Here is a 24,262-nt window from a genome sequence, read left to right on the forward strand (position 1 = left end):
TCCCTAGGACTGGGTGTCCTGGTAAGATCGCTCCAGGAGCACAACTGGCAAGCCTGACAGAGGTGAGAAAGAACCCATGGGTAACAGCAAAGTTCCTACATAGGACTCTACAAACTGCAAAAACATCTGATCATGTGTCCGCTGTTAAGGTGGTATACACAGCATTTTTCAGAAAAAAGCAATTTCAGTTTTTGAGGCTTTTTTGAGTCAGAAGTGCATCCAACAGGAATAAGTCCGTCCTTTAATATTTCATATTCTTTTTGAATCCACTTCTGACTCAGTCAAAAACCTATGAAAAAATGCCACAAAAACTATATGGCTTAAAAAAAATGCTGTTTGTGAAAACGCTGAACAAAAATGATGTTCAGAGACGGACTCTACAAAGGAAACTGCTGCTACCCAATGAAAACAGTGCAGCCCAGATCAGGTTTGCCCAAGACCACAATGCATCTTCCACAATGCTTCTAGGAAATTATTCTCTGGACAGATGAGACAAAAGTAGAACTTTGTAGCACAAATGCACATTACTACGGTATGTTTGGAGGAGAAGACACTGCTGACCAACACTGAAATCTCATCCTGAGGGCCTAAACAGACGGCTGAATAATGGCAGATGAAACCATCGACTTCAATGGTTTAGTTTTCACTATCAGGATTCCTGCGCAGTAATACTTTGTGCGACAAAAGATAGGACTTGCCCTATCTTTTTCGCAAGTAGGAAAACTATCTTCTCATGTGTTTCCTTTTTTAAATTTTTTAAATTTTTGCTTTTTTACAAACGCACATGGAGTTTCAATAGTCCAAAAAGAAAAAAGCCTGGTTCATACACTAATACGCTCTGTAGTAGTGAGCATATTAGCGCATGCGCCAATCTGTTTTTGCCCTAACTGTGAATAATGGTGGGGGATGCATGAGCAGCTTTAGGTCCTGAATGCCCTGCGATCAATGAATTCTAACGAGTATCAAAACATTGTACTGGAGAATGTAAGGGCAGCAGTCCATGACCTTAAGACGAAGAAACGTTGGGTAATACAAGACAATGACCCATGACACACAAATGGTTGAAAAAGATAATTGTGTTTTGGAATGGCAAAGACTGAATCCTGACCTTAATCCTATCAATATGCTGTGGTCTGTCATGAAGAGAACTTTGCACACAAGGCATCCCAGAAATATTGATTAACTGAAACACATTTGCAGGAAGGAATGGTCCGCAATTCCTCCTCAATATTATGAACATTTTATTTTCAGCTACAGGAAATGTTTGCTGGATGCGATTGCTGCTAAGGGGTAATCTACAATTTATTAAACATAAGGGTTCACTTAATTTTTCTCCCTTCGCAGTGGATATTTACTGAATGTGATCGATAATAGACATGCAGTTACATCCTGTGAATTCGGGCACTGTATGCAGCAGGATCGGGCCGATCTGCTGTCCTACAATGTGGGTGCCAGCTGTTTCTTACAAACCCGCCTGCAAGAGCCACGATCAGCGTGAATAATGACTACGGCTGTTAACCCTTTAAATGCCGCTGTCAATTCTATTAGAAAAATAAAGGCTGCAAAAGTTTAAAAAAAAACTTTTTTGCATATTTATAATAAAATATCTAAACTATGAAAAACAAAAACACATTTGTGATCGCTGCAGCCGTAAAAGTCTGTTCTATCAAAGTAACACCTCATTTGTCACGCATGGTAAACATCAGAAAACAAACGTGCAACGCCAGAATTGCGCTTTTTTGGTCACCTTGTCTTCAAGAAACAAAGTAACAAAAAGCGATCAAAAAGTTGTAAGTACTCCAAAATGGTACCAATAGAAACTACATGATGTGGAAAAAAAAGAGCTCTCACAACTATGTAGACAGAAAAATAAAAAAGTTAGGGCTGTCAGAAGATGGCGGCAGAAAATGTTTTTATTTTTTTCCAAAGATAGTAACATAATACGTTAAGCTGAAAAAAAACACCAAGCCCGTACAGTTCAGTCTATTACCCCATGTTGATTCAGGGAAAGGCAAAAAAATCCCAATGAGGCAGAAGCCAGTTTTCCTCATTTTAATCTGGCAATCGGAATAATCCCCGGATCACCGACCCTTCTGAGTAATCAGTGATATAACATGTAATATTATAATACAAGAAAGATGTCCAGAACCTCTTATTCTCTTTTATCGTATTCGCCATCACCGCGTCCTCAGGAGAGAGTTCCATAGTCTTACTGCTCTAACAGTAAAGAACCCTCTTCTATGTTGTGTAGAAACCTTCTGTCCTATAGACGTAGAGAGCGCCCCTTGTTACAGTCATAGTCCTGGGAATAATAGATGATGGTAGAGATCCCTGTACTGATCCCTAATATATCTAAACATAGTTATTAGAGCGCCCCCTTGTTACAGTCCTGGATATAACAGATAATGGTAGAGCTCTCTGTACTGACCCCTGATATATCTATACATAGTTATTAGAGCGCCCCCTTGTTACAGTCCTGGGTATAATAGATGATGGGAGAGATCTCTGTACTGACCCCTGATATATTATACATAGTTATTAGAGCGCTTACAGTCCTGGGAATAATAGATGATGGTAGAGATCCCTGTACTGATCCCTAATATATCTAAACATAGTTATTAGAGCGAACCCTTGTTACAGTCCTGGATATAACAGATAATGGTAGAGCTCTCTGTACTGACCCCTGATATATCTATACATAGTTATTAGAGCGCCCCCTTGTTACAGTCCTGGGTATAATAGATATAGATGGGAGAGATCTCAGTATTGTCCCCTGATATATCATACATAGTTATTAGAGCGCCCCCTTGTTACAGTCCTGCGTATAAATAGATAATGGGAGAGATCTCTACTGACCCCTGATGTATTTATGTATAGTTATTAGAGCGCCCCCTTGTTACAGTCCTGGGTATAAATAGATGATGGGAGAGATGTCTGTACTGACCCCTGATATATTATACATAGTTATTAGAGCGCTTACAGTCCTGCGTATAAATAGATGATGGGAGAGATCTCTGTACTGACTCCTGATATATCTATACATAGTTATCAGAGCGCCCCCTTGTTACGGTCCTGGGTATAAATAGATGATGGGAGAGATCTCTGTACTGATCCCTGATATATTATACATAGTTATTAGAGCGCCCCCTTGTTACAGTCCTGGATATAAAAGATAATGGTAGAGCTCTCTGTACTGACCCCTGATATATCTATACATAGTTATTAGAGCGCCCCCTTGTTACAGTCCAGAGTATAATAGATATAGATGGGAGAGATCTCAGTATTGTCCCCTGATATATCATACATAGTTATTAGAGCGCCCCCTTGTTACAGTCCTGCGTATAAATAGATGATGGGAGAGATCTCTGTACTGACCCCTGATATATCTATACATAGTTATCAGAGCGCCCCCTTGTTACAGTCCTGGGTATAATAGATGATGGAAGAGATTGCTGTACTGACCCCTGATATATCTATACAGAGTTATTAGAGCGCCCCCTTGTTACAGTCCTGGGTATAATAGATGATGGGAGAGATCTCTGTACAGAACCCTGATATATCTATACATAGTTATCAGAGCGCCCCCTTGTTACAGTCCTGCGTATAAATAGATGATGGGAGAGATCTCTACTGACCCCTGATGTATTTATGTATAGTTATTAGAGCGCCCCCTTGTTACAGTCCTGGGTATAAATAGATGATGGGAGAGATCTCTGTACTGACCCCTGATATATTACACATAGTTATTAGAGCGCCCCCTTGTTACAGTCCTGGGTATAAATAGATGATGGGAGAGATCTCTGTACTGGCCCCTTATATATCTATTAGGTCACCCCTCAGCCGAATCATCCCAATCTTGATAACCTCTCTCATGATATAACCTAATATTCCATGTGTGGTCTGACCAGTGACTTGTAAAGAGGAAGAACAATGTTCTCGTCATGCGCCCCTAGACCTCTTTTAATGCATCCCATGATCCTATTTGCCTTGGCAGCAGCTGCCTGACACTGGTTGCTCCAGTTAAGCTTACAGCTAACTAAAACCCCCAAGTCCTTCTTCATGTCAGTGTCCCCACTGGTTTCCCATTTAGTGTATAATGCTGACATGAATTTCCTCTGTTCGTGTGCAGAATCGCACATTTATCAGTATTTAACCTGATTCGTCACTTTTCTGCCCCCAACTTATCCAGATCCTCTTGTAACCGCATTCTGTCCTCTCTAAAGGTTAATATCTTTAAATAGTTTTGTATCTGCAAATATTGATATTTTGCTGCATAGTCCTACGAGGTCATTATGATAGATAATTGGAGCCCCTGTGGTATCCCACTAGTAACCCTTCCAATACTGCCCCCTGTGGTACACCACTAGCAACGGTGACCTAAGAAAACATTCTCATTTTATATACCAACCTTTTATTTGGCACAGTATCAAACACTTTGGAAAAGTCCAGATACACAAAATCCAGTAGAAGCCGATCAGGTTGGTGTGACAGGAGCGATCTCTCATAAACCCGTGCCGATGCGGAGTTATACTGTTATTGTCCTTGAGGTCCTCCAGGATGGCATCTCTTAGAAACCCTTCAAACATTTTACCCACAATAGAAGTCAAACTTACCGGCTTATAGTTTTTGGGTTCACTTTTTGACTCCTTTTTGAATATCGGAACCATTTTGGCTATGTGCCAATCCAGTGAAATAGACCCGTCACTATAGAGTCCTTAACCCCTTCCCGCTCCTGGACGTACCTGGTACGTCATGGTAGCGGGATACTTCCCGCAACATGACGTACCTGGTACGTCATGTCATTAAAGTGTCGCCGCGGTGACAATCGCGGCGACACAGCAGCGATCCTGGCTGATATCGTCGGCAGACAAGTGAGGCATCCGGGCTGGGGACCAATCAGAGCGGTCCCTCCCCCACGATCGCTGTGATTGGTCAGGGAAAAACTCCCTGACCAATCACAGAGCGGCAGCGGTGTTCGCGCTGTTTAGAATAGGAGCTCTGTCTGCAAGCACCGCAATGTGTTTCCGGTGCTTGTAGAAAGAGCAACCACCGTATTGTGTGCCATAAAAACGAGCGATTAGAGTGTAGATTAGGCAGGGAGTGAGTGTAGTGTAGTGTAGTGTAGTGTAGTGTAGTGTAGTGTAGTGTAGTGTAGTGCAGTTAGTGATCAGTGTAGTGGAGAGGAGTTAGTCATCAGTGTGGTGTAGTGGAGTGAGTGTTAGTGATCAGTGTGGTGTAGTGTAGTGAGTGTAGTGAGTGATTGATCAGGCAGTGTAGTGTAGCAGAGTGGAGTGAGTGATCAGAAGTGCAGTGTAGTGTAGTGAGTGAGGGATCTGTAGTGTGTGATCAGAAGTGTAGTGAGTGAGCTGTAGCGTGCGATCAGCAATGTAGTGTAGTGCAGTGTGTAGTCAGTGTATCCCTTGGTGTAAAAAAAAAAAAAAAAAAGTTCCTGTTGTTCCCATTTTGTTACCTGTCCCGTCACCCGTTATTAGTTAGTGTAGCGTGTCGTTAGTCCGTCTAGTGTGTAGCGTGTCGTTAGTCCGTGTACTGTCAGTGTATTCGTCTGTGTAAAAAAAAAAACTAAAAAAGTTCCTGTTGTTCCCATTTCGTTACCTGTCCCGTCACCCGTCATTAGTTAGTGTAGCGTTTAGTTAGTCCATCTAGTGTGTAGTGTGTCGTTAGTCTGTGTTGTGTCAGTGTATTCGTCTGTGTAAAAAAAAAAACAAAAAAACAAAAAAACAAAAAAAGTTCCTGTTGTTCCCATTTCGTTACCTGTCCCGTCACCCGTCATTAGTTAGTGTAGCGTGTCGTTAGTCCGTCTAGTGTGTAGCGTGTCGTTAGTCCGTGTTGTGTCAGTGTATTCGTCTGTGTAAAAAAAAAACCAAAAAAACAAAAAAAGTTCCTGTTGTTCCCATTTCGTTACCTGTCCCGTCACCCGTTATTAGTTAGTGTAGCGTGTCGTTAGTCCGTCTAGTGTGTAGTGTGTCGTTAGTCCATGTACTGTCAGTGTATTCGTCTGTGTAAAAAAAAAACCAAAAAAACCAAAAAAGTTCCTGTTGTTCCCATTTCGTTACCTGTCCCGTCACCCGTTATTAGTTAGTGTAGCGTTTAGTTAGTCCGTCTAGTGTGTAGCGTGTCGTTAGTCCGTGTACTGTCAGTGTATTCGTCTGTGTAAAAAAAAAACCAAAAAAACCAAAAAAGTTCCTGTTGTTTCCATTTCGTTACCTCTCCCGTCACCCGTCATTAGTTAGTGTAGCGTGTCGTTAGTCCGTCTAGTGTGTAGCGTGTCGTTAGTCCGTGTTGTGTCAGTGTATTCGTCTGTGTAAAAAAAAAAAAAAAAAGGAAAAAAAAAAAAAACACGTGAATACACCACATAAGTTTCCGCGTTCTTTCCGACCCCCGTCCCGTGGTCACCCCATCCCGCAGTGTCCCATCTAATAAAACTTTTTCCCCGTGTGCCCCATTTTATATAAATATGGCCCGCAGGAGGTACACTTCAGAGGAACTGTATGCAATCATTGCATCAGACTCGGACTCAGGTAGTGGTGATGACGACCCCACTTTTTTGGCATTCTCCGACTCCTCATCCTCATCCTCATCCAGCGAGTCTGAGCTCCCTGCACCCCCGAGAAGGCGTCCAAGGACCGCCACTGACCCCAATGCATCAGATGCTCACTGGAGTACCCCGGAAGATTACAGACCCCAGATCCCTGATTTTATTGGGAACCCAGGGATTCAATTTGATCCGGAAGGGCTCAGAGGGAAGGACTTCTTCAAGTTTTTTTTCTTCTGAAGAGTTCATTGCCCACATTGTTACCCAGACGAATTTGTACGCCCAGAATTTTATTCAACAAAACCCCACCTCCAGCTATGCCAGACCCGATAAGTGGACCCCTGTGGATGCACCAGAGATACAAAAATTTTGGGGGCTTATACTAACCATGGGGCTAATAAAGAAGCCAACAATCAGGGCGTACTGGTCTACCGATATTTTGTACCACACCCCAATGTTCCGCATGGCGATGTCGAGGACGCGCTTTGAGTGTATTTTGAAATTTCTGCACTACAATGACAACCAGCTGTGCCCCCCCAGCGATCACCCCAATTACGATCGGTTGTATAAGATCAGGCCCGTAATAGACCATTTTAACGCCAAGTTTGCCCAGGCGTATGCCCCACAGATAAACATTGCAGTAGACGAGTCCCTGGTACACTTCAAGGGGAGGCTAAAATTCCGCCAGTACCTGCCCAGTAAGCGGGCACGGTATGGTGTGAAGTTGTACAAGCTGTGCGAAAGTACATCAGGGTACACCCACAAGTTCTGTATTTACGAGGGGAAGGACACTAAAATTGAGCCCCCAGAATGCCCCCCCGTGCTGGGAGTAACAGGGAAAATAGTGTGGGAACTGGTGCACCCACTATTAGACCAGGGTTACCATCTGTACCTGGATAACTTTTATACCAGTGTCCCCCTGTTTCAGTGCCTCGCTTCCAGAGGAACAGTGGCATGTGGCACTGTTCGGAAAAATCAAAAAAGCCTCCCTAAGACGCTGCTTGGGCAACTGCTCAGAAGGGGTGAGAGCCAGGCCCAATGCAGCGACAATGTATTGTGCATTAAATATAAGGACAAGAGGGATGTCCTTATGTTGACGACAATACACGGCCACAGCAGTACCCCCTGCCCAGTACGAGGTACCAGTGCAGAGACCCCCAAACCAGACTGCGTCCTCGACTATAATAAGTACATGGGAGGGGTCGATCTATCAGACCAGGTACTGGAGCCCTATAGAGCCATGCGGAAAACACGGGTGTGGTACAAAAAAACTGGCCGCGCACCTCGTACAGAGGGCACTGTATAATGCCTACGTGCTGTTCCGAGGTGCAGGCCACAGGGGGACATTCCTTGAATTTCAGGAGGAAATCATCAAGGACCTAATATTTGGGGACCAGGAGGTGGGGGAGAGGCCCAGTACTTCTGGAAGCGAGGCCACAAGAATTGTACCAGGGCAGCATTTTCTCAGTGAAATTCCCTCCACTGCGACGAAGGGAAGGCCCCAAAAGAGGTGCAGAGTGTGCTACAAACAGGGGATAAGAAAAGACACCATATACCAGTGTGAAACGTGCCCCACACAACCCGGCCTCTGTATAAATGAGTGTTTTAAGATCTACCACACGGCCCTGAAATTTTAATTTTTTTATTGCCCTGACGTTTTACCCCGATGTACTTCGCACAGCTTGTACATAAAGCCACATGCTAAGTCCTTCCCTTCTGAGCCCTGCGCCCTAAAAACAGTTTAGATTCACATATAGGGCATTTCCCTGTTGGGTAACATCATGGGTCACGTTTTCTCCTTCTGCCCCTGGTAAAAAATAAAAATCTGGGCCTAAACTGAGCATTATTGGAAAAATGTGAATTTTTCGTTCTCAACTCAAATTGTTAAAAAAAATTCCTCAAATACCTGTGGGTTCAAACCGCTCACTACACCCCTTAAAAAATTCCCTGAGGGGTGTAGTTTCCAAAATGGGGTCAGTTGTTGGGGGTCTCAAATGCACTGGTACCTCAGGGGCTGCAAACACCACATGGGGTCTGAAAATTATTCCAGCAAAATCTGCATTCAAAAAAAGCACTCCTTTCTTTCTGAGCCCGCCATGTGCCCAAACAACAGTTTACATCCACATATGGGGCATTTCCGTGCTCGAGAGTAATTGGGTAATGCATTATGGACTATGTTTTCTACTTCTGCCCCTGGTGAAAAATGAAAATCTGGGCCTAAAGCTGAACATTATTGGAAAAATGTGAATTTTTCGTTCTCAACTCAAATTGTTAAAAAAAATTCCTCAAATACCTGTGGGTTCAAACCGCTCACTACACCCCTTAAAAAATTCCCTGAGGGGTGTAGTTTCCAAAATGGGGTCAGTTGTTGGGGGTTTCAAATGCACTGGTACCTCAGTGGCACTGCAAACACTACATGGGCTCTGAAAATTATTCCAGCAAAATCTGCATTCAAAAAGCCAAGAAGCGCTCCTATCCTTCTGCGTCCTGCCATGTGCCCATACAACAGGCTACGTCCACATATGGGGCATTTCCGTGTTCGAGAGCAACTGGGTAACGCATCATGGGGTACGTTTTTCCTTCTGCCACTGGTGAAAAATGAAAATCTGGGCCTAAAGCTAAACATTATGTGAAAAATTGGATTTTTTCGTATTGAACTCAAACTGTTAAAAAAAATTCCTCAAACATCTGTGGGTTCAAACCGCTCACTACACCCCTTAATAAATTCCCTGAGGGGTGTAGTTTCCAAAATGGGGTCAGTTATTGGGGGTTTCAAATGTACTGCTACCTCAGGGGCACTGCAAACACTACATGGGGTCTGAAAATTATTCCTGCCAAATCTGCATTCAAAAAGACAAGAAGCGCTCCTTTCCTTCTGAGACCTACCATGTGCCCATACAACAGGCTACGTCCACATATGGGGCATTTCTAAAAACTGCGGAATCTGGGTCATACATTCCAAGTTTTGTTTCTTTGCTAACTCCTACTGTTTTATATTAAAAAAAAGGTTTTATATTGAAAATCAGTAGAAAAAAGGAACTGTTCTAATTTTTGATGCACTTTCCTTTAATTCCTGTAAAACATCTAAAGGGTTAATAAACTTTCTAAATGCCATTTTGAATACTTTGAAGGGTGCTGATTTTAAAATGGGGCAATTCATGGGGGATTCTGATATACAGGCTCGGCAAAACTATGTTTGAACTGCATTGGTCCTTAAAAAATTAAGATTTTGAAATTTGCTAGTAAATGTGAAAAATTACTGCTAAATTTATATACTTTGTGGAGTCTGCAAAAAGTAAAATAACACTTAAAAAATGATTGCTGTGTAAAGTAGGCCTATGGGAAATGTTAATTAATAACTATGTTGTGGTGTTTGACTTTCTATCTTACAAAGAAAACAATTCAAAGTTTGAAAATTGTGAATTTTTCCAAATTTTCAGTAAATTTGGATTTTTTTTCCAAATAAGGACAAAATTTATTGATGAAATTTTTACACTAACATAAAGTACAATATGTCACGAAAAAACAATCTCAGAATCACCTTGATAAGTAAAAGCATTCAAAAGTTATTAGCACAGAAAGTGACAGATGTCAGATTTGAAAAATAAGGCTTGGTCCTTAAAGGGGTTGTCCCGCGCCGAAACGGGTTTTTTTTTTTTTCAACCCCCCCCCCGTTCGGCGCGAGACAACCCCGATGCAGGGAGGTAAAGAAAGCTCACCGGAGCGCTTACCTGAATCCCCGCGCTCCGGTGACTTCTCTACTCACCGCTGAAGATGGCCTCTTCCTCCGTGGACCGCAGCTCTTCTGTGCGGTCCATTGCCGATTCCAGCCTCCTGATTGGCTGGAATCGGCACGTGACGGGGCGGAGCTACACGGAGCCCCATAGAAGACTGCAGAAGACCCGGACTGCGCAAGCGCGGCTAATTTGGCCATCGGAGGGCGAAAATTAGTCGGCACCATGGAGACGAGGACGCCAGCAACGGAACAGGTAAGTATAAAACTTTTTATAACTTCTGCATGGCTCATAATTAATGCACAATGTACATTACAAAGTGCATTATTATGGCCATGCAGAAGTGCACAGACCCACTTGCTGCCTCGGGACAACCCCTTTAAGCTCAAAATAGGCCATGTCATTAAGGGGTTAATATATGATACGAGGGTCTGTCTATCACATTGCTCAATTCCCCTCAAACCCGGCAGTATATGCCATCGGGACCTGCGATTTGGTCTATTTTAATCTTTTTAAGGCAGCTCTGCACGTCTTCCTGGGATAGACTGGTGACATTTAATGGAGAGTTTACTTTATCACTCTGCATCTCATCTGACATTTCATTTTCCTCTGAATACACTGGAGAAAAAAAACTGTAGTAAGACTGGTTACAGACAGGTAATAAAATCACGCAATGCAAAAGTTAGTAAAAACGCAGAATTATGAAACCAACGATTTTCAATGTTTTCACTCGTGATTTCGAGAAAAAAAATTGTGGCATGTCCTATCTTTCTGCGATGTGTGATGTGTAATTTTGAAATCTCCTATGTTTCCCTATGAAGCCTCCTTTTTCTCGCATCGCAAAGCATGAACTTGTGATTTTTATGCGATGAGTTATTAACATTAGAAAGTCCTATTGACTTTCGCACTAAAAAAAATCGTGGCAGCAATATTTTTGTGAGAAAAATCAGCACTGATGCTACAAAAGTGCGGGGAAAAGACACGATTTTGCTGTGATTTTCTTTTTTTTCCCTTGCATCGATATCGCTGTCGCCTGTGTGAAACTAACCTGTTTGTTTTCTCATCACCCCCTCTGCAATTTCTCCCACGTTATTTATTAAAGGGCCAACACTTTCAGTATTAATCTTTTTACTATTTATATAGTTGAAGAACAGTGTAGGGTTAGTTTTACTCTCTCTGGCAATGAGTCTTGACTTTTTTGCTTCTTTTATCTAAGAAACAAATTGCTCTGATAGTTTCTCTGTTCTCGAAGCTTTCAGCTGGTATAGAAATGCTAGTGCTTGCTAGAAATGAGCGATGAACAAGTAGTGCTCGATAGCAGCGCATTTAGACAGAACGATTATTGCTCAAAAGATGGCTTTTGAGCGCATTTTGAGCATAATCGTTGTCTAAATGGGCCTTTAGAGGTGATCTCGTTATACGTATGAATCAGCGTGGTTAAACCAGCAAAGGATTTATTCTTTCCAAGCACTTTACAAATTATGAGGAGCCATTTATGTAGAGGGAAGAGGATTCACACATCAATAAAAGGAAAAAGTTCTTTATAATTGAAGTGGGCAAACTATGGAATGCCCTACCCCCAGATAATAGCGGCACACGCTGTCAGCATGGGCTACATGCTTCTGTATTATGGTCATGGAGTTATAATTAATCTAAGTAACTGATATAAAGAGGTCCAAGATAAACATGTCTAACAGTATGTAAGATAATAGAATAGTTTCTGCTAAACAAGTATTAGATTCATGGACATTTCTTCTCAGACCATGTATATGGCTTACAAAACAGACTTTGTATATGGTCAGTGACTAATTCTCATATGCGGCACTGCTAGGAATTTTCTAGCAGCCAAAGTTCTTTCACATACAAAAAGCCAAAAGACAAGTCCCATTGAGAAGTCCAGATCAAAGGGTTGTGAAGTCATTTTATTCAGATCTAACCAATCGAAATGCCAGAATGGATCCACAAACTTTAAACAGTGACCAATCAGCAAGAAGAGCTTCGAGCAGAGAAGTAAATGTAAGTAGAAGAAAACATAAGTTCTGAAAATTCTTGCTAAGGTGAGGAATGTCTTTTTGTTCTTAACACTTCAAATAACAAGACACTTCTGGAGTATCGTGAAGAGTTCTTTTGTGGACTAGAAGTCAAGAGCCCAACAATTAGCTATATCTGTGGAGCAACTTAGCAGCAAGTCTTAAAATTCCCTGCAGTGCCACCACAGTGCAATCAAGGTATTACACCCAACTCACTTTACGAATCAAGGGGCTGTGGTGAAGTCAACATAAAAAGCAGCACAAGACAAAGATCCATTTTTGCAGATAGTAGAAATGCATCTATTTTGATGACCTCACCTTTCACAGTATATAAAAACTGGGAATAAGGCTGCTTTCACACTTGCATATTTTGGTAAGTATTTTGCAAGCCAAAACCAGAATTGGGTCTAACACTAACGAGGTACAAATCTTTCCATTATGCTCCTTGGCTTCATGTCCACGGGGAAAATCAGGCCCGCCGCGGACTCTCCATGCAGAATCCCGCAGCAGGTCCCTCCTTTCCCGTGGACATGAGGCCTTAAAAGAAGAATTTACTTACCTGTCCGGACGCAATGGATCTGCCCTCCATCGCGGCCGGATCTTCTTTCTTCGGCCCAGCGGATGTGCTTGGCAAGCCGGCAGCGTGTCGCGCGCATGCGCCGTGTTTTGTTTTTTTTTAACTCCTGCTCTACCGCTCTCCTGCGCCGGAGAGCAGGAATTCAGCTGTGGGTATGCCGCAGACCCGCACTAAAAGGGAGCATGCTGCGGGTGTTTTCCCGCATACGCAATCCGCGCCTCAAGGGAAAGTGACATCCGCAGGTATTTAATTACCTGCAGGTGTCCAATGCATTCCTATGGGGCGCGGTTCACACGAGTCGGTGATCCGCTGCGGATCTGTCCCCATGGACATCAGGCCTTTCTCTGTATAGATTCCACTCCTGGTTTTGACTACAAATACCGATTCAACGTACTGACCAAGTGTGAATCAGGCCTAAAACTGCAGTAGAAGTTTGAGAAAAACACAAACCTCTACATTTTCTACTTGGCGCGGATTATGAAACCCAGACTGAATGACAGACATAAAACATTGAACTAGACCATGATGAGATTCCTCAACTATATCCAATAGAGAACGATAAAACAGAAATACGGACAGATAATGATTGGCAAGGGCTGACTTTTTGAGAAAAGACTATTAACTTGTTTATATTTTTCACAAGTATTTGAAGCACATAATCTCTTCCTGCGATCAATCCTACGCCTGCGCTCCAGGCTTTCTTTCACTACAAGCAGCTTTATCTATGGCTCAGTCCAACATATTAAATTAATTAGTAAAATTGAAAAAAGATAATCCATCTAATTCAACTGATCCTCTCGTAGAGTTCTTGAAGTTAGTTCCAGCAGCTATTAGTAACCGGTATCGTTTCGTTATAGTCACTTCATGTCCAGCCCTTGTAAAAGTCCACCTAGATAAAGCATCGGACCGAGATGAAGTTTCCTGAACTAATTACACTGCACAACAAAAATGCATTTTGAAATTTTCTTTCCTTTCTCGAAATAGTTAAACTACCGTAATTTTGGGTCGAGAAACCTGAATAAAAGACATTAGACTTTGTTTATTAGCTCTTTTAAGATCTCCTACTCTCAAATCAAAATACGCTTTGAAGTCTTTATTTTCTCATAGTTTACCTACCCTAGGTCGAGGAATATGAATGTGACATTATATATGGACTAGCAGGCCGCACTCTGGTTTTATAGATACACTAATGTCAAATAAAAGGGCTTAACCGCGTAAAAGGGTTCTCTTTGCTAGTCGCTTGTACTGCTTATCTGGGGCGTCTCTTGTCACGATCCATCAGTAGTCTGCAAGCAGAGAAGCGCTCTATCTCCCCCATACCTTTGTTCCATTTTTGATATATCCTGATGAAATCGGTCTCCATGTTCGTCACTGCAGGCACCACAGGCGAGAATGTGAGAAATGGATTTTGAATGACATGTTGTAAACTAATCGATGGTACCTTTCTAGACATTTATTCAGAATCTCAACATAGTTGTAAACTCTTTGATGTCCCAGGAAGTCATGCACAACATCTTTAAATGCCTCCCAGGCTGCTTTCTTATGTGCAAAATGTTTCTGAACCCTTTGCAATCCAATTTTGGATTCAGGGTTTCCTAAGGGGCTCTTTCTGCCATTTTACAATGGCGCCATCTGCTGGCTAGAGCCAGTACTGCAGTATGTGACATGCCGGAGAGGCCCCCGACAACACAGCAGCCAGTAATATGCAGTAATACCACCCTGCCGGACGTCTTCCAACATCAGAGCTGTACAGCCTTTAATCAGAATGTGGAAAGTTGTCAGACAGTGGATTGGAAAGGGTTAAAGATGATGACGAATCTGCAGGCTAATGAGGATGCCTTCTTTAACTTTAGCATCTGAGCTGTGGGAATTACATTTTATTCAACTATTTTAATATATATAAATATATATACACACACGGTTGTTTTTTTAATGATTTCACTCATCCTTGTGGATGTGAATAAAGGTTCATATATTTAACTTATGGGCTACATCTCAGAACCAAGAGCCAATTCAAAGTATTGAATGGAACTTTCATTTCTTCCATGATGAAATGATTAAGAAATACCTATTTTCAAGTCGGAAAGATTTTCACTGACCAGTAAAATGAGGAATCGTAACAGCTGCACAGGAGTTTGCTTGTAAAAAAGAGAACCTTTTAATAAATAAGTCTTGAGTGACTGAACATACCTGCCATCAAGTGTCCTGCCATCAAGTGTCCGGCCAAGGCGAGTTAAGAACCATATGACAATCTTATAAGCAGCTAAAAAGCTAAGGGACCCGTGGCTCGACTTGCATCTTTAAGGCTAGTTGTATGCAATTGATTTGACTCTCTTAGGCTCCTTTTGGATGGGTCAATTATTGTTACATGAGTGAACAAGCGGAATGACGTCATCGCCAGCTCGTTCTCCCTCGTGCCGCTGGTTTAGACAGGCAAATTCATGGTTGACTAATTCGATGACAATCGTTCAGTCTTTCACATAATAAATGTCAAAGGCTGAACGAGCGCTGCTTAGACAGAACGAGCGCCGCTTAGACAGAACGAGCGCCGCTTAGACAGAACGAGCGCCGCTTAGACAGAACGAGCGCCGCTTAGACAGAACGAGCGCCGCTTAGACAGAACGAGCGCCGCTTAGACAGAACGAGCGCCGCTTAGACAGAACGAGCGCCGCTTAGACAGAACGAGCGCCGCTTAAACAGAACGAGCGCCGCCTAAACAGAACGAGCGCTGCCTAAACAGAACGAGCGCTGCTTAAACAGAACGAGCGCCGCTTAAACAGAACGAGCGCCGCTTAGACAGAACGAGCGCCGCTTAGACAGAACGAGCGCCGCCTAAACAGAACGAGCGCTGCCTAAACAGAACGAGCGCTGCCTAAACAGAACGAGCGCTGCCTAAACAGAACGAGCGCTGCTTAGACAGAACGAGCGCTGCTTAGACAGAACGAGCGCTGCTTAAACAAAACGAGCGCTGCCTAAACAGAACGAGCGCTGCTTAAACAGAACGAGCGCTGCTTAAACTGAACGAGCGCCGCTTAGACAGAACGAGCGCTGCTTAAACAGAACGAGCGCTGCCCAGACAGAACGAGCGCTGCTTAAACTGAACGAGCCAATGATGACTTTTATACCTCCATAAAATGGATGAGCGAGAAGTAAAACATTCTCGTTTGTCAGCTGCGTTTGGACGATAATCGGTTTAAAAGCCCCCTTTACTCCTCAGGCCGGACCTCCTTCTGTCACAGATCTCCAAGGTAAACGACCAATATTTATTTTTTTCTAAATAGCACCCAAATGAAATTTTTATGAAACCAGAGTCACAAGCACTTACTGAAGAAAAATCTGAGAAGAGACCGGACCGAAGAACTCCAAGAATGGTGCAGAGATCTAGCGAAAACTCAGGTATACGTGTCATCTGAAGCTGGCCAGGCACAGTAGAGAAAGTTGGACAAGCCCAGCAGTTTCAGTAGGATCAGCTGAGAATACAATGTGTAGGAGGATCTCCCAACTCGCCCCCAAACAGCAGATTTGGGGAATGAAGGATCCAGCATGTTAAATTCCATCTTGTTCAATCCTTTGTTTTACTGTCAGATAAGCTTATTCCTCTCTCAGTTGCAAGAACCACGCATGCTCAGAACACGCCTAACTTGAAGATGGCTCATGTTCTATCAGCTCATGCTCGGTCACCCGCCGTAAAAATTTTTAAAAAAAATCCTAATTTCAGACTAAGAAAACAGCTTCTCTTCTATGAATGCGGCGATGTGCAGTCAGGTGAGCACTACAGCTGAAACACTTGCCACATTCTGGACAATTAAATGGCTTCTCTCCCGTGTGAACCCTACTATGTATGGTGAGATGCGTCTTGCGCCTAAAACTTTTTCCACACTCATTACAGGAAAATGGCTTTTCGTCTGTATGTATTTTCTGGTGTCTCACACGGTTTGAGTTGTTTGAGAAGTACTTTCCGCATACATTGCAGATATAAGGTTTCCTCACCGTGTGAGCGTTTTCATGCTTCACGCAATCTTCATTGGTGGCAAAGCGTTTCCCACACTCGGAGCAAGAAAATGGCTTCTCGATAGCGTGGGTTTTTAGATGACTGCTGAGGTACGTGCTGTTACTAAAACACATCCCACATTCCGGGCAAGAATAGATCTTTCTGCCTCCGTGAACTCTTTGATGAAGAACAAGCATTGAGTCAGTGGAAAAACATTCTCCACATTCGGAACAAATAATAGATGGAGGCTCTTTTTGACCGACGTCATTCTGTTGAAGAGCCACATTGGTGGCGTAATAATTCTGATACTCGAATGTGCCGTCTATGGTGTCCGCCGCTGGGTCGGTAGAGGTATAGTGTGTCTGCTCAGGGTAGGTGTCGGAATCCGTGACATTTCCTTCCTCACAGGAGGTGGATTCCTCCTTAATATGAGCCGATGGATAAAGCGGATTATTGTCTGTATAAGTGTCTGTAGCGTCTCCATCGTCAGCAGAGGCCGACTCCTCTTTAATATGAATAGTTGGATATTCTATATAAACATTGGTGTCTGATACATTTCCTCCATCATCCAAGAAAGATTTCGGACTGCTATGAGTAACTGGATACTGTGTGGGTGCATCAGTATCACTGGTTGTGAGGTTTGTGCTTCCTGGCGAGGCCAATTTCTGTTTAGTTATGGCTTCTGATAAACCTAAAATAAAGAAAACAGAAGAATGCAGAATACCAATCAAGGCTCGTCTATATAGGATGTTGCTGGAAATGGTGGGGTCTACAGCTAATTGGAGCCTTAAACAGATTCCAGAAACCTTCAGTGAGCATATACATGAAAATAACCATATTTAATGTAAACACTGACTGTCCACAATATAAAGACCAATGGAACCTACAGACTGTCTCACAAAGAGAATGCAGCCGGTAGTGGCGGTACTGACTCAATGGGTCCATTTAGACGGGACGAAGGTCGGGCAAACTATGTCCCCGCATACACTCGCTCCTGTGATGTTGCACGGGAGCTGGTATCACTGGCTTGCTCACAGAGCGGCAGGGGGGGCAGGGAGGCTGCAGGAGATTTCTCTCCTTGCTCTCCCCTGCCCCTCTCCATTGACTTAACATAGCGGCCGTTCCACGCTGACCTGCTGCCATTTACACTGAGCAATCAGCTCATCGTCCAGGACGTTATGCTGCATAAACCATGGGCGATTAGCTGAACGCTGATCACTCAGTGTAAATAGCAGCCAGTCAGTATTGAACGGCCGCTATGTTAAGTCAATGGAGAGGGGAGGGTGAGAGCGGGAAGAGACATCTCCTGCAGCCACCCCGATGTGAGCCAGCGATACTAGCTCCTGTGCAGCAGCACCGCAGCCAGTATGTGCAGGCACGACTGTCGGGCATCATTGGCCCAACACTTGTCCAGTCTAAATGGGCCTTACCACTCCGTTTGAGGTCTAATCACCACACAATTAAGGACAAAAAGACTTATTTACCTGGACTTTGCATTCTTTTAGCCAAGGACACACTACTAAAATGTTTTGAGGGCTTGCTTTTGCAAGACAATTTGTATATTTTTCAATGGTACTGTCTTTAGGTGTGTACAAGGCCCTGCTCAGTGTATGGATGAAGATGTGGACTACACTAGGTGTGTACAAGGTCCTGCTCAGTGTATGGATGAAGGTGTGGACTACACTAGGTGTGTACAAGGTCCTGCTCAGTGTATGGCTGAAGGTGTGGACTACACTAGGTGTGAACAAGGTCCTGCTCAGTGTATGGCTGAAGGTGTGGACTACACTAGGTGTGTACAAGGTCCTGTTCAGTGTATGGATGAAGGTGTGGACTACACTAGGTGTGAACAAGGTCCTGCTCAGTGTATGGATGAAGGTGTGGACTACACTAGGTGTGTACAAGGTCCTGTTCAGTGTATGGATGAAGGTGTGGACTACACTAGGTGTGTACAAGGTCCTGCTCAGTGTATGGATGAAGGTGTGGACTACACTAGGTGTGTACAAGGTCCTGCTCAGTGTATATTTGAAGGTGTGGACTACACTAGGTGTGTACGAGGTCCTGCTCAGTGTATATCTGAAGGTGTGGACTACACTAGGTGTGAACAAGCTCCTGCTCAGTGTATGGATGAAGGTGTGGACTACGCTAGGTGTGTACAAGGTCCTGCTCAGTGTGTGTCTGAAGGTGTGGACTACACTAGGTGTGAACAAGGTCCTGCTCAGTGTATGTCTGAAGGTGTGGACTACACTAGGTGTGTACAAGGTCCTGCTCAGTGTATGGATGAAGGTGTGGACTACACTAGGTGTGAACAAGGTCCTGCTCAGTGTATGGATGAAGGTGTGGACTACACTAGGTGTGTACAAGGTCCTGCTCAGTGTATATCTGAAGGTGTGTACTACACTAGGTGTGAACAAGGCCCTGCTCAGTGTATGGATGAAGGTGTGGACTACACTAGGTGTGAACAAGGTCCTGCTCAGTGTGTGTCTGAAGGTGTGGACTACACTAGGTGTGTACAAGGTCCTGCTCAGTGTATGTCTGTAGGTGCGGACTACACTAGGTGTGAACAAGGTCCTGCTCAGTGTATGGATGAAAGTGTGGACTACACTAGGTGTGAACAAGCTCCTGCTCAGTGTGTGTCTGAAGGTGTGGACTACACTAGGTGTGAACAAGCTCGTGCTCAGTGTATGGATGAAGGTGTGGACTACGCTAGGTGTGTACAAGGTCCTGCTCAGTGTGTGTCTGAAGGTGTGGACTACACTAGGTGTGAACAAGGTCCTGCTCAGTGTATGTCTGAAGGTGTGGACTACACTAGGTGTGTACAAGGTCCTGCTCAGTGTGTGTCAGAAGGTGTGGACTACACTAGGTGTGAACAAGGTCCTGCTCAGTGTATGTCTGAAGGTGTGGACTACACTAGGTGTGTACAAGGTCCTGCTCAGTGTATGGGTGAAGGTGTGGACTACACTAGGTGTGTACAAGGTCCTGCTCAGTGTATGGGTGAAGGTGTGGACTACACTAGGTGTGAACAAGGTCCTGCTCAGTGTATGGATGAAGGTGTGGACTACACTAGGTGTGAACAAGGTCCTGCTTGCTGTATGTCTGAAGGTGTGGACTACACTAGGTGTGAACAAGGTCCTGCTCAGTGTGTGTCTGAATATGTGGACTACACTAGGTGTGAACAAGGTCCTGCTCAGTGTATGGATGAAGGTGTGGACTACACTAGGTGTGAACAAGCTCCTGCTCAGTGTATGGATGAAGGTGTGGACTACACTAGGTGTGAACAAGCTCCTGCTCAGTGTATGGGAAAAACAAAGCAACAACCGAGAAGACGTATTCTAGCCCATATGGGTAATGTTCGCAGAAAGGAGAACACTTCAGTTGCAAACCACGTTTGGGATAAGCACAATGGGACCCAGACTGTCTGCAAGTCCAGGGAATTGAATTGATAAAACCTGACAACAGAGGAGGTGATGTAGATCCTCTCCTGTTGCAAAAAGGCATCTTGGATTTTCAAATTCGATACCGTGCACCCTGAGGGCCTGAATGAGAGCCTACAGTTTAACTGCTTCCTCTGACTAATCCTCCCTATTTTTATCTGGCCCCTCCTGTTTTTCGTGTAAAGCGTGCGCTATCAGCTAGTGCAAACACTTCAGCTTTATCTTTGCTTATTGATGCGATCACAAGAGTTGTACTTATACAAATACAGTTTTTGCCGTATTATTAAAGCTTGACTTTTGGGCATATTATTCTGTCATACAAAGAGCAATATACATCCTTTGAAATGTGTCCGATACGTAACTTACATTACAGGGCTGCACCATTTTATTAGGATATCTACAACCATCATTGTGCGCTTAATTGAGTCCTAAGGGTACCAATGACCGGATTTCTATAGGTTGAGATGGATACCCTTAGTTAAGATGGCCGCTATGGCAATCTAAGGGCATCGCTGCGTCACAGTGCGTGCGGACGTCATCGCATGGCGTCCCCGACGTAGTGACGTTTTCTGCGACGCGGCGCTCCTACACCACCACGCTTGTTCCACCCAGCGTGATGACGCCCATACTCGCGCCCCATACACACGAGACCTGCCCACCGCATTCTACAGCGGCAAGCGCCCACCAATCAACAAGGGGCTGTCTCAGTGAACTAAATCCTTGCCCTATCAGGCGCCATGAAGGCGGGACATCAATACCGCACGATGGGCCCATCACCATGACTTCCGTTGATGCTTTATCCTGGACAGAAGGCCAACAACCCATTTACTACATGTATTATATGATATTTTATTATGCGGTTGAATATAGCAAGCTCATACATATCCTATAACTGTAGCAAACCCACACAAGGCAGCCTGGATCCGTGGCTCCCTACTTTTGTTTAGCTATTCATTGAGAGGGGTGTGACTGTCTGATCCACCTACGGGAGGAGCTGAAACCCTTTATAAACCTCTGAACACCATGAGGCAGGTAATGCTCTATGTCCACCATCAGGACTGCGGGCACCCTTTTATTATTTTCTGTGTGAATGGGGGAAAACTAGAAAGGAGAAGGGAAATTCTATATGGGGGTTGAACTTTTTGGTAGTGGCTAGCAGAGTAGTAGTTGCTACAAAGGCTGACTTTATAGGGCATAGCTTCTGTAGTGGTTGTAAATACGCATTCAACTACGAGCCAAGATACGTGGTAGAATAGCCTTTATGCACTATGTGCCCATTGTGCTTTCACTGATAAATCCTACAAAGGCCGGACTTCGGAGGGCCTAGTTCTTGTTACAGCCACAGCTAGCTCTCTGAGCCAGACGTTAACAGACAGAACCTGTCCCCATTAAGTATTCAGATCAACATACTAATTATAAAGTGGGAGCGGAATATGCCTGTTACCCACCACTATTTCACCCTCTTCCCACCATACTAGGCACATCTTCTTTTGTGGGGTCATACATTTACATTGACTTCTAACTAAGTATGATCACACTGTACGATGCGGTATATATTCACTCCTTACCCCATTTATTAGCGCACGGAAGGGTTAGTACACTCGCAAGGCGTTGTGTACAGTACTAATTATATGAGCGGGAATACCTGCGACTTTAGCCTCACTGACCTTGGGAAATACACCATGTCTACTACTCTATAGATACTAACTTCCTGATGATCCGTGGCATTCACGGAGAAACGCGTGGAAGGTTGAAATCATATATTAGAAGAAGGTCTATATTATATACCAAGAAGGGCTAAGTCACGTATTAGTGATTTCAATCTCAAGCCGAACAAAAAGCAAAAAAGGGCAAGACCCCATTTCATCACTACTTACGGGGTCTTACTTACAATAGTGACCCGTGACTATCCCCCTTTTTCTTGCACGAACCCAATCGGTGTCGCATACTAACAATGAGCCCACCATTGGAGGGGAGCCACTGATTTCCCTGGGAATCATTACATTGGGCACTCCGCAGGACAGTATGACGGCTTGAGTAAAAGAGATTTGGATTGGCTGGCATTATCTATATATACCATACCATCATCTCGGCTGCCAATCCTCAGTGTCCTACCCATACGTTTGTGTGGTTTGTTGTGTTGTTCATCAGGTGTGCCCTACAGTGGTTCATGTTTTTTTAATAATCTATATATATATAAAATTGAATGTCTGTCTGTCTGTCTGTCCTTTATGCGCTACTACGCCATTCATCCGATCGCCATGAAACTTTGGGAAGTTGTTGAGTACACTCCTGGGAAGATTATAGGCATAGTACAATTATGCTATGATAAATGGCGCGCGCGCATCGTCGACAGTTACGCCCCCCCACGTAGATCGTTTGATTTCCATCACTGCCACTAATTCTCTCACTTCTTGGTGTCATAGAAACTTGAAATTTGGCACGAGCATTGATGATGTCATAAAAAGGAAAAGTTAATAGGTCCCAACTCAATTATTCAATTCTAAGCGCCAAAGAATTAGCGTCCAAATTTTACGTACGGAATCTAATTCTCTCACTTCCCAATGTCATGGAAACTTGAAATTTGGCACGAGCATTGATTATGTCATAAATAGGAAAAGTTAATGAGTCCAAACCTGATTATTCAATTCTGTGCGCACAAGAATTAACGTCCAAATTTTACATACGGAATCTAATTTTCTCACTTCCTAATTTCATAGGAACATGAAATTTGGCACGAGCATTGATTATGTCATAAATAGCAAATGTTTAAGGGTCCCAGCTCGATTATTCAATTCTAAGCGCCAAAGAATTAGCGTCCAAATTTTACGTACGGAATCTAATTTTCTCCCTTTCCAGTGTCATAGAAACTTGAAATTTGGCACGAGCATTGATTATGTCATAAATAGGAAACGCTAATGGGTCCCAACTCGATTATTCAATTCTAAGCGCCAAAGAATTAGCGTCCAAATTTTACGTACGGAATCTAATTTTCTCACTTTCTAATGTCATAGAAACTTGAAATTTGGCACAAGCATTGATTATGTCATAAATAGGAGAAGGTTATGGGTCCCAACTCAATTATTCAATTCTATGCGCAAAAGAATTAGCGTCCAAATTTTACGTACGGAATCTAATTTTCTCACATAGAAACTTGAAATTTGGCACGGGCATTGAATGTGTCATAAATAGGAAAAGCTAATGGGTCCCAACTTGATTATTCAATTCTATGCGCAAAAGAATTAGCGTCCAAATTTTACGTACGGAATGTAATTTTCTCACATAGAAACTTGAAAATTATAAAGCTGAAGTAATATGTAAGCTGCTCTGCGATTGGTTGTTATATATTATACCACTGAGGTAACATGAAAGCTGCGCTGTGATTGGTTGTTATCTAGATATATAAAAACGAATGAATGTATGTCTGTCTGTCTGTCTTCGCAGCAATGCGCGACGGGTAAGCTAGTTATCAATAAAAGTTAGAATTTTCTATAGTCTAAACTGTGAAGGCCTTATAAGAGAATTATTAGACTACTGCCCCTGTGAACTATATATGAAGGTGTGAACTACACTTGGTGTGTACAAGGTCCTGCTCAGTGTATGGATGAAGATGTGCACTATACTAGGTGTGTACAAGGTCCTGCTCAGTGTATGTCTGAAGGTGTGGACTACACTAGGTGTGTACAAGGTCCTGCTCAGTGTATATCTGAAGGTGTGGACTACACTAGGTGTGTACAAGGTCCTGCTCAGTGTATGTCTGAAGGTGTGGACTACACTAGGTGTGTACAAGGTCCTGCTCAGTGTATGGATGAAGGTGTGGACTACACTAGGTGTGAACAAAGTCCTGTACAGTGTATGGATGAAAGTGTGGACTACACTAGGTGTGAACAAGCTCCTGCTCAGTGTATGGATGAAGATGTGCACTATACTAGGTGTGTACAAGGTC

At 43.5% G+C, this 24,262-nt stretch overlaps 2 protein-coding genes across 3 annotated transcripts in view; one reads left to right on the forward strand and one right to left on the reverse strand.

The window, feature by feature from the left end:
• The window catches only part of LOC136588127 (oocyte zinc finger protein XlCOF7.1-like), a 67,132-nt gene extending 56,932 nt beyond the window's left edge, over positions 1-10,200 (forward strand). Inside the window, exon 8 of the transcript XR_010787538.1 lies at positions 10,178-10,200. The gene's annotated coding sequence lies outside the window, so the exon portion shown is untranslated. The remainder of the gene's footprint in view (positions 1-10,177) is intronic.
• A 5,943-nt stretch (positions 10,201-16,143) lies between these two features.
• The window catches only part of LOC136588121 (oocyte zinc finger protein XlCOF8.4-like), a 68,960-nt gene continuing 60,841 nt past the window's right edge, over positions 16,144-24,262 (reverse strand). For both annotated transcript variants that reach the window (XM_066587105.1, XM_066587106.1), the window contains exon 5: positions 16,144-17,576. In XM_066587105.1, coding sequence (XP_066443202.1) covers positions 16,609-17,576 — 968 coding nt within the window. In that variant the 3' untranslated portion in view covers positions 16,144-16,608. The remainder of the gene's footprint in view (positions 17,577-24,262) is intronic.

The sequence above is a fragment of the Eleutherodactylus coqui genome, chromosome 13 (assembly GCF_035609145.1).
Source record: "Eleutherodactylus coqui strain aEleCoq1 chromosome 13, aEleCoq1.hap1, whole genome shotgun sequence".
NCBI lineage: Eukaryota > Metazoa > Chordata > Amphibia > Anura > Eleutherodactylidae > Eleutherodactylus > Eleutherodactylus coqui.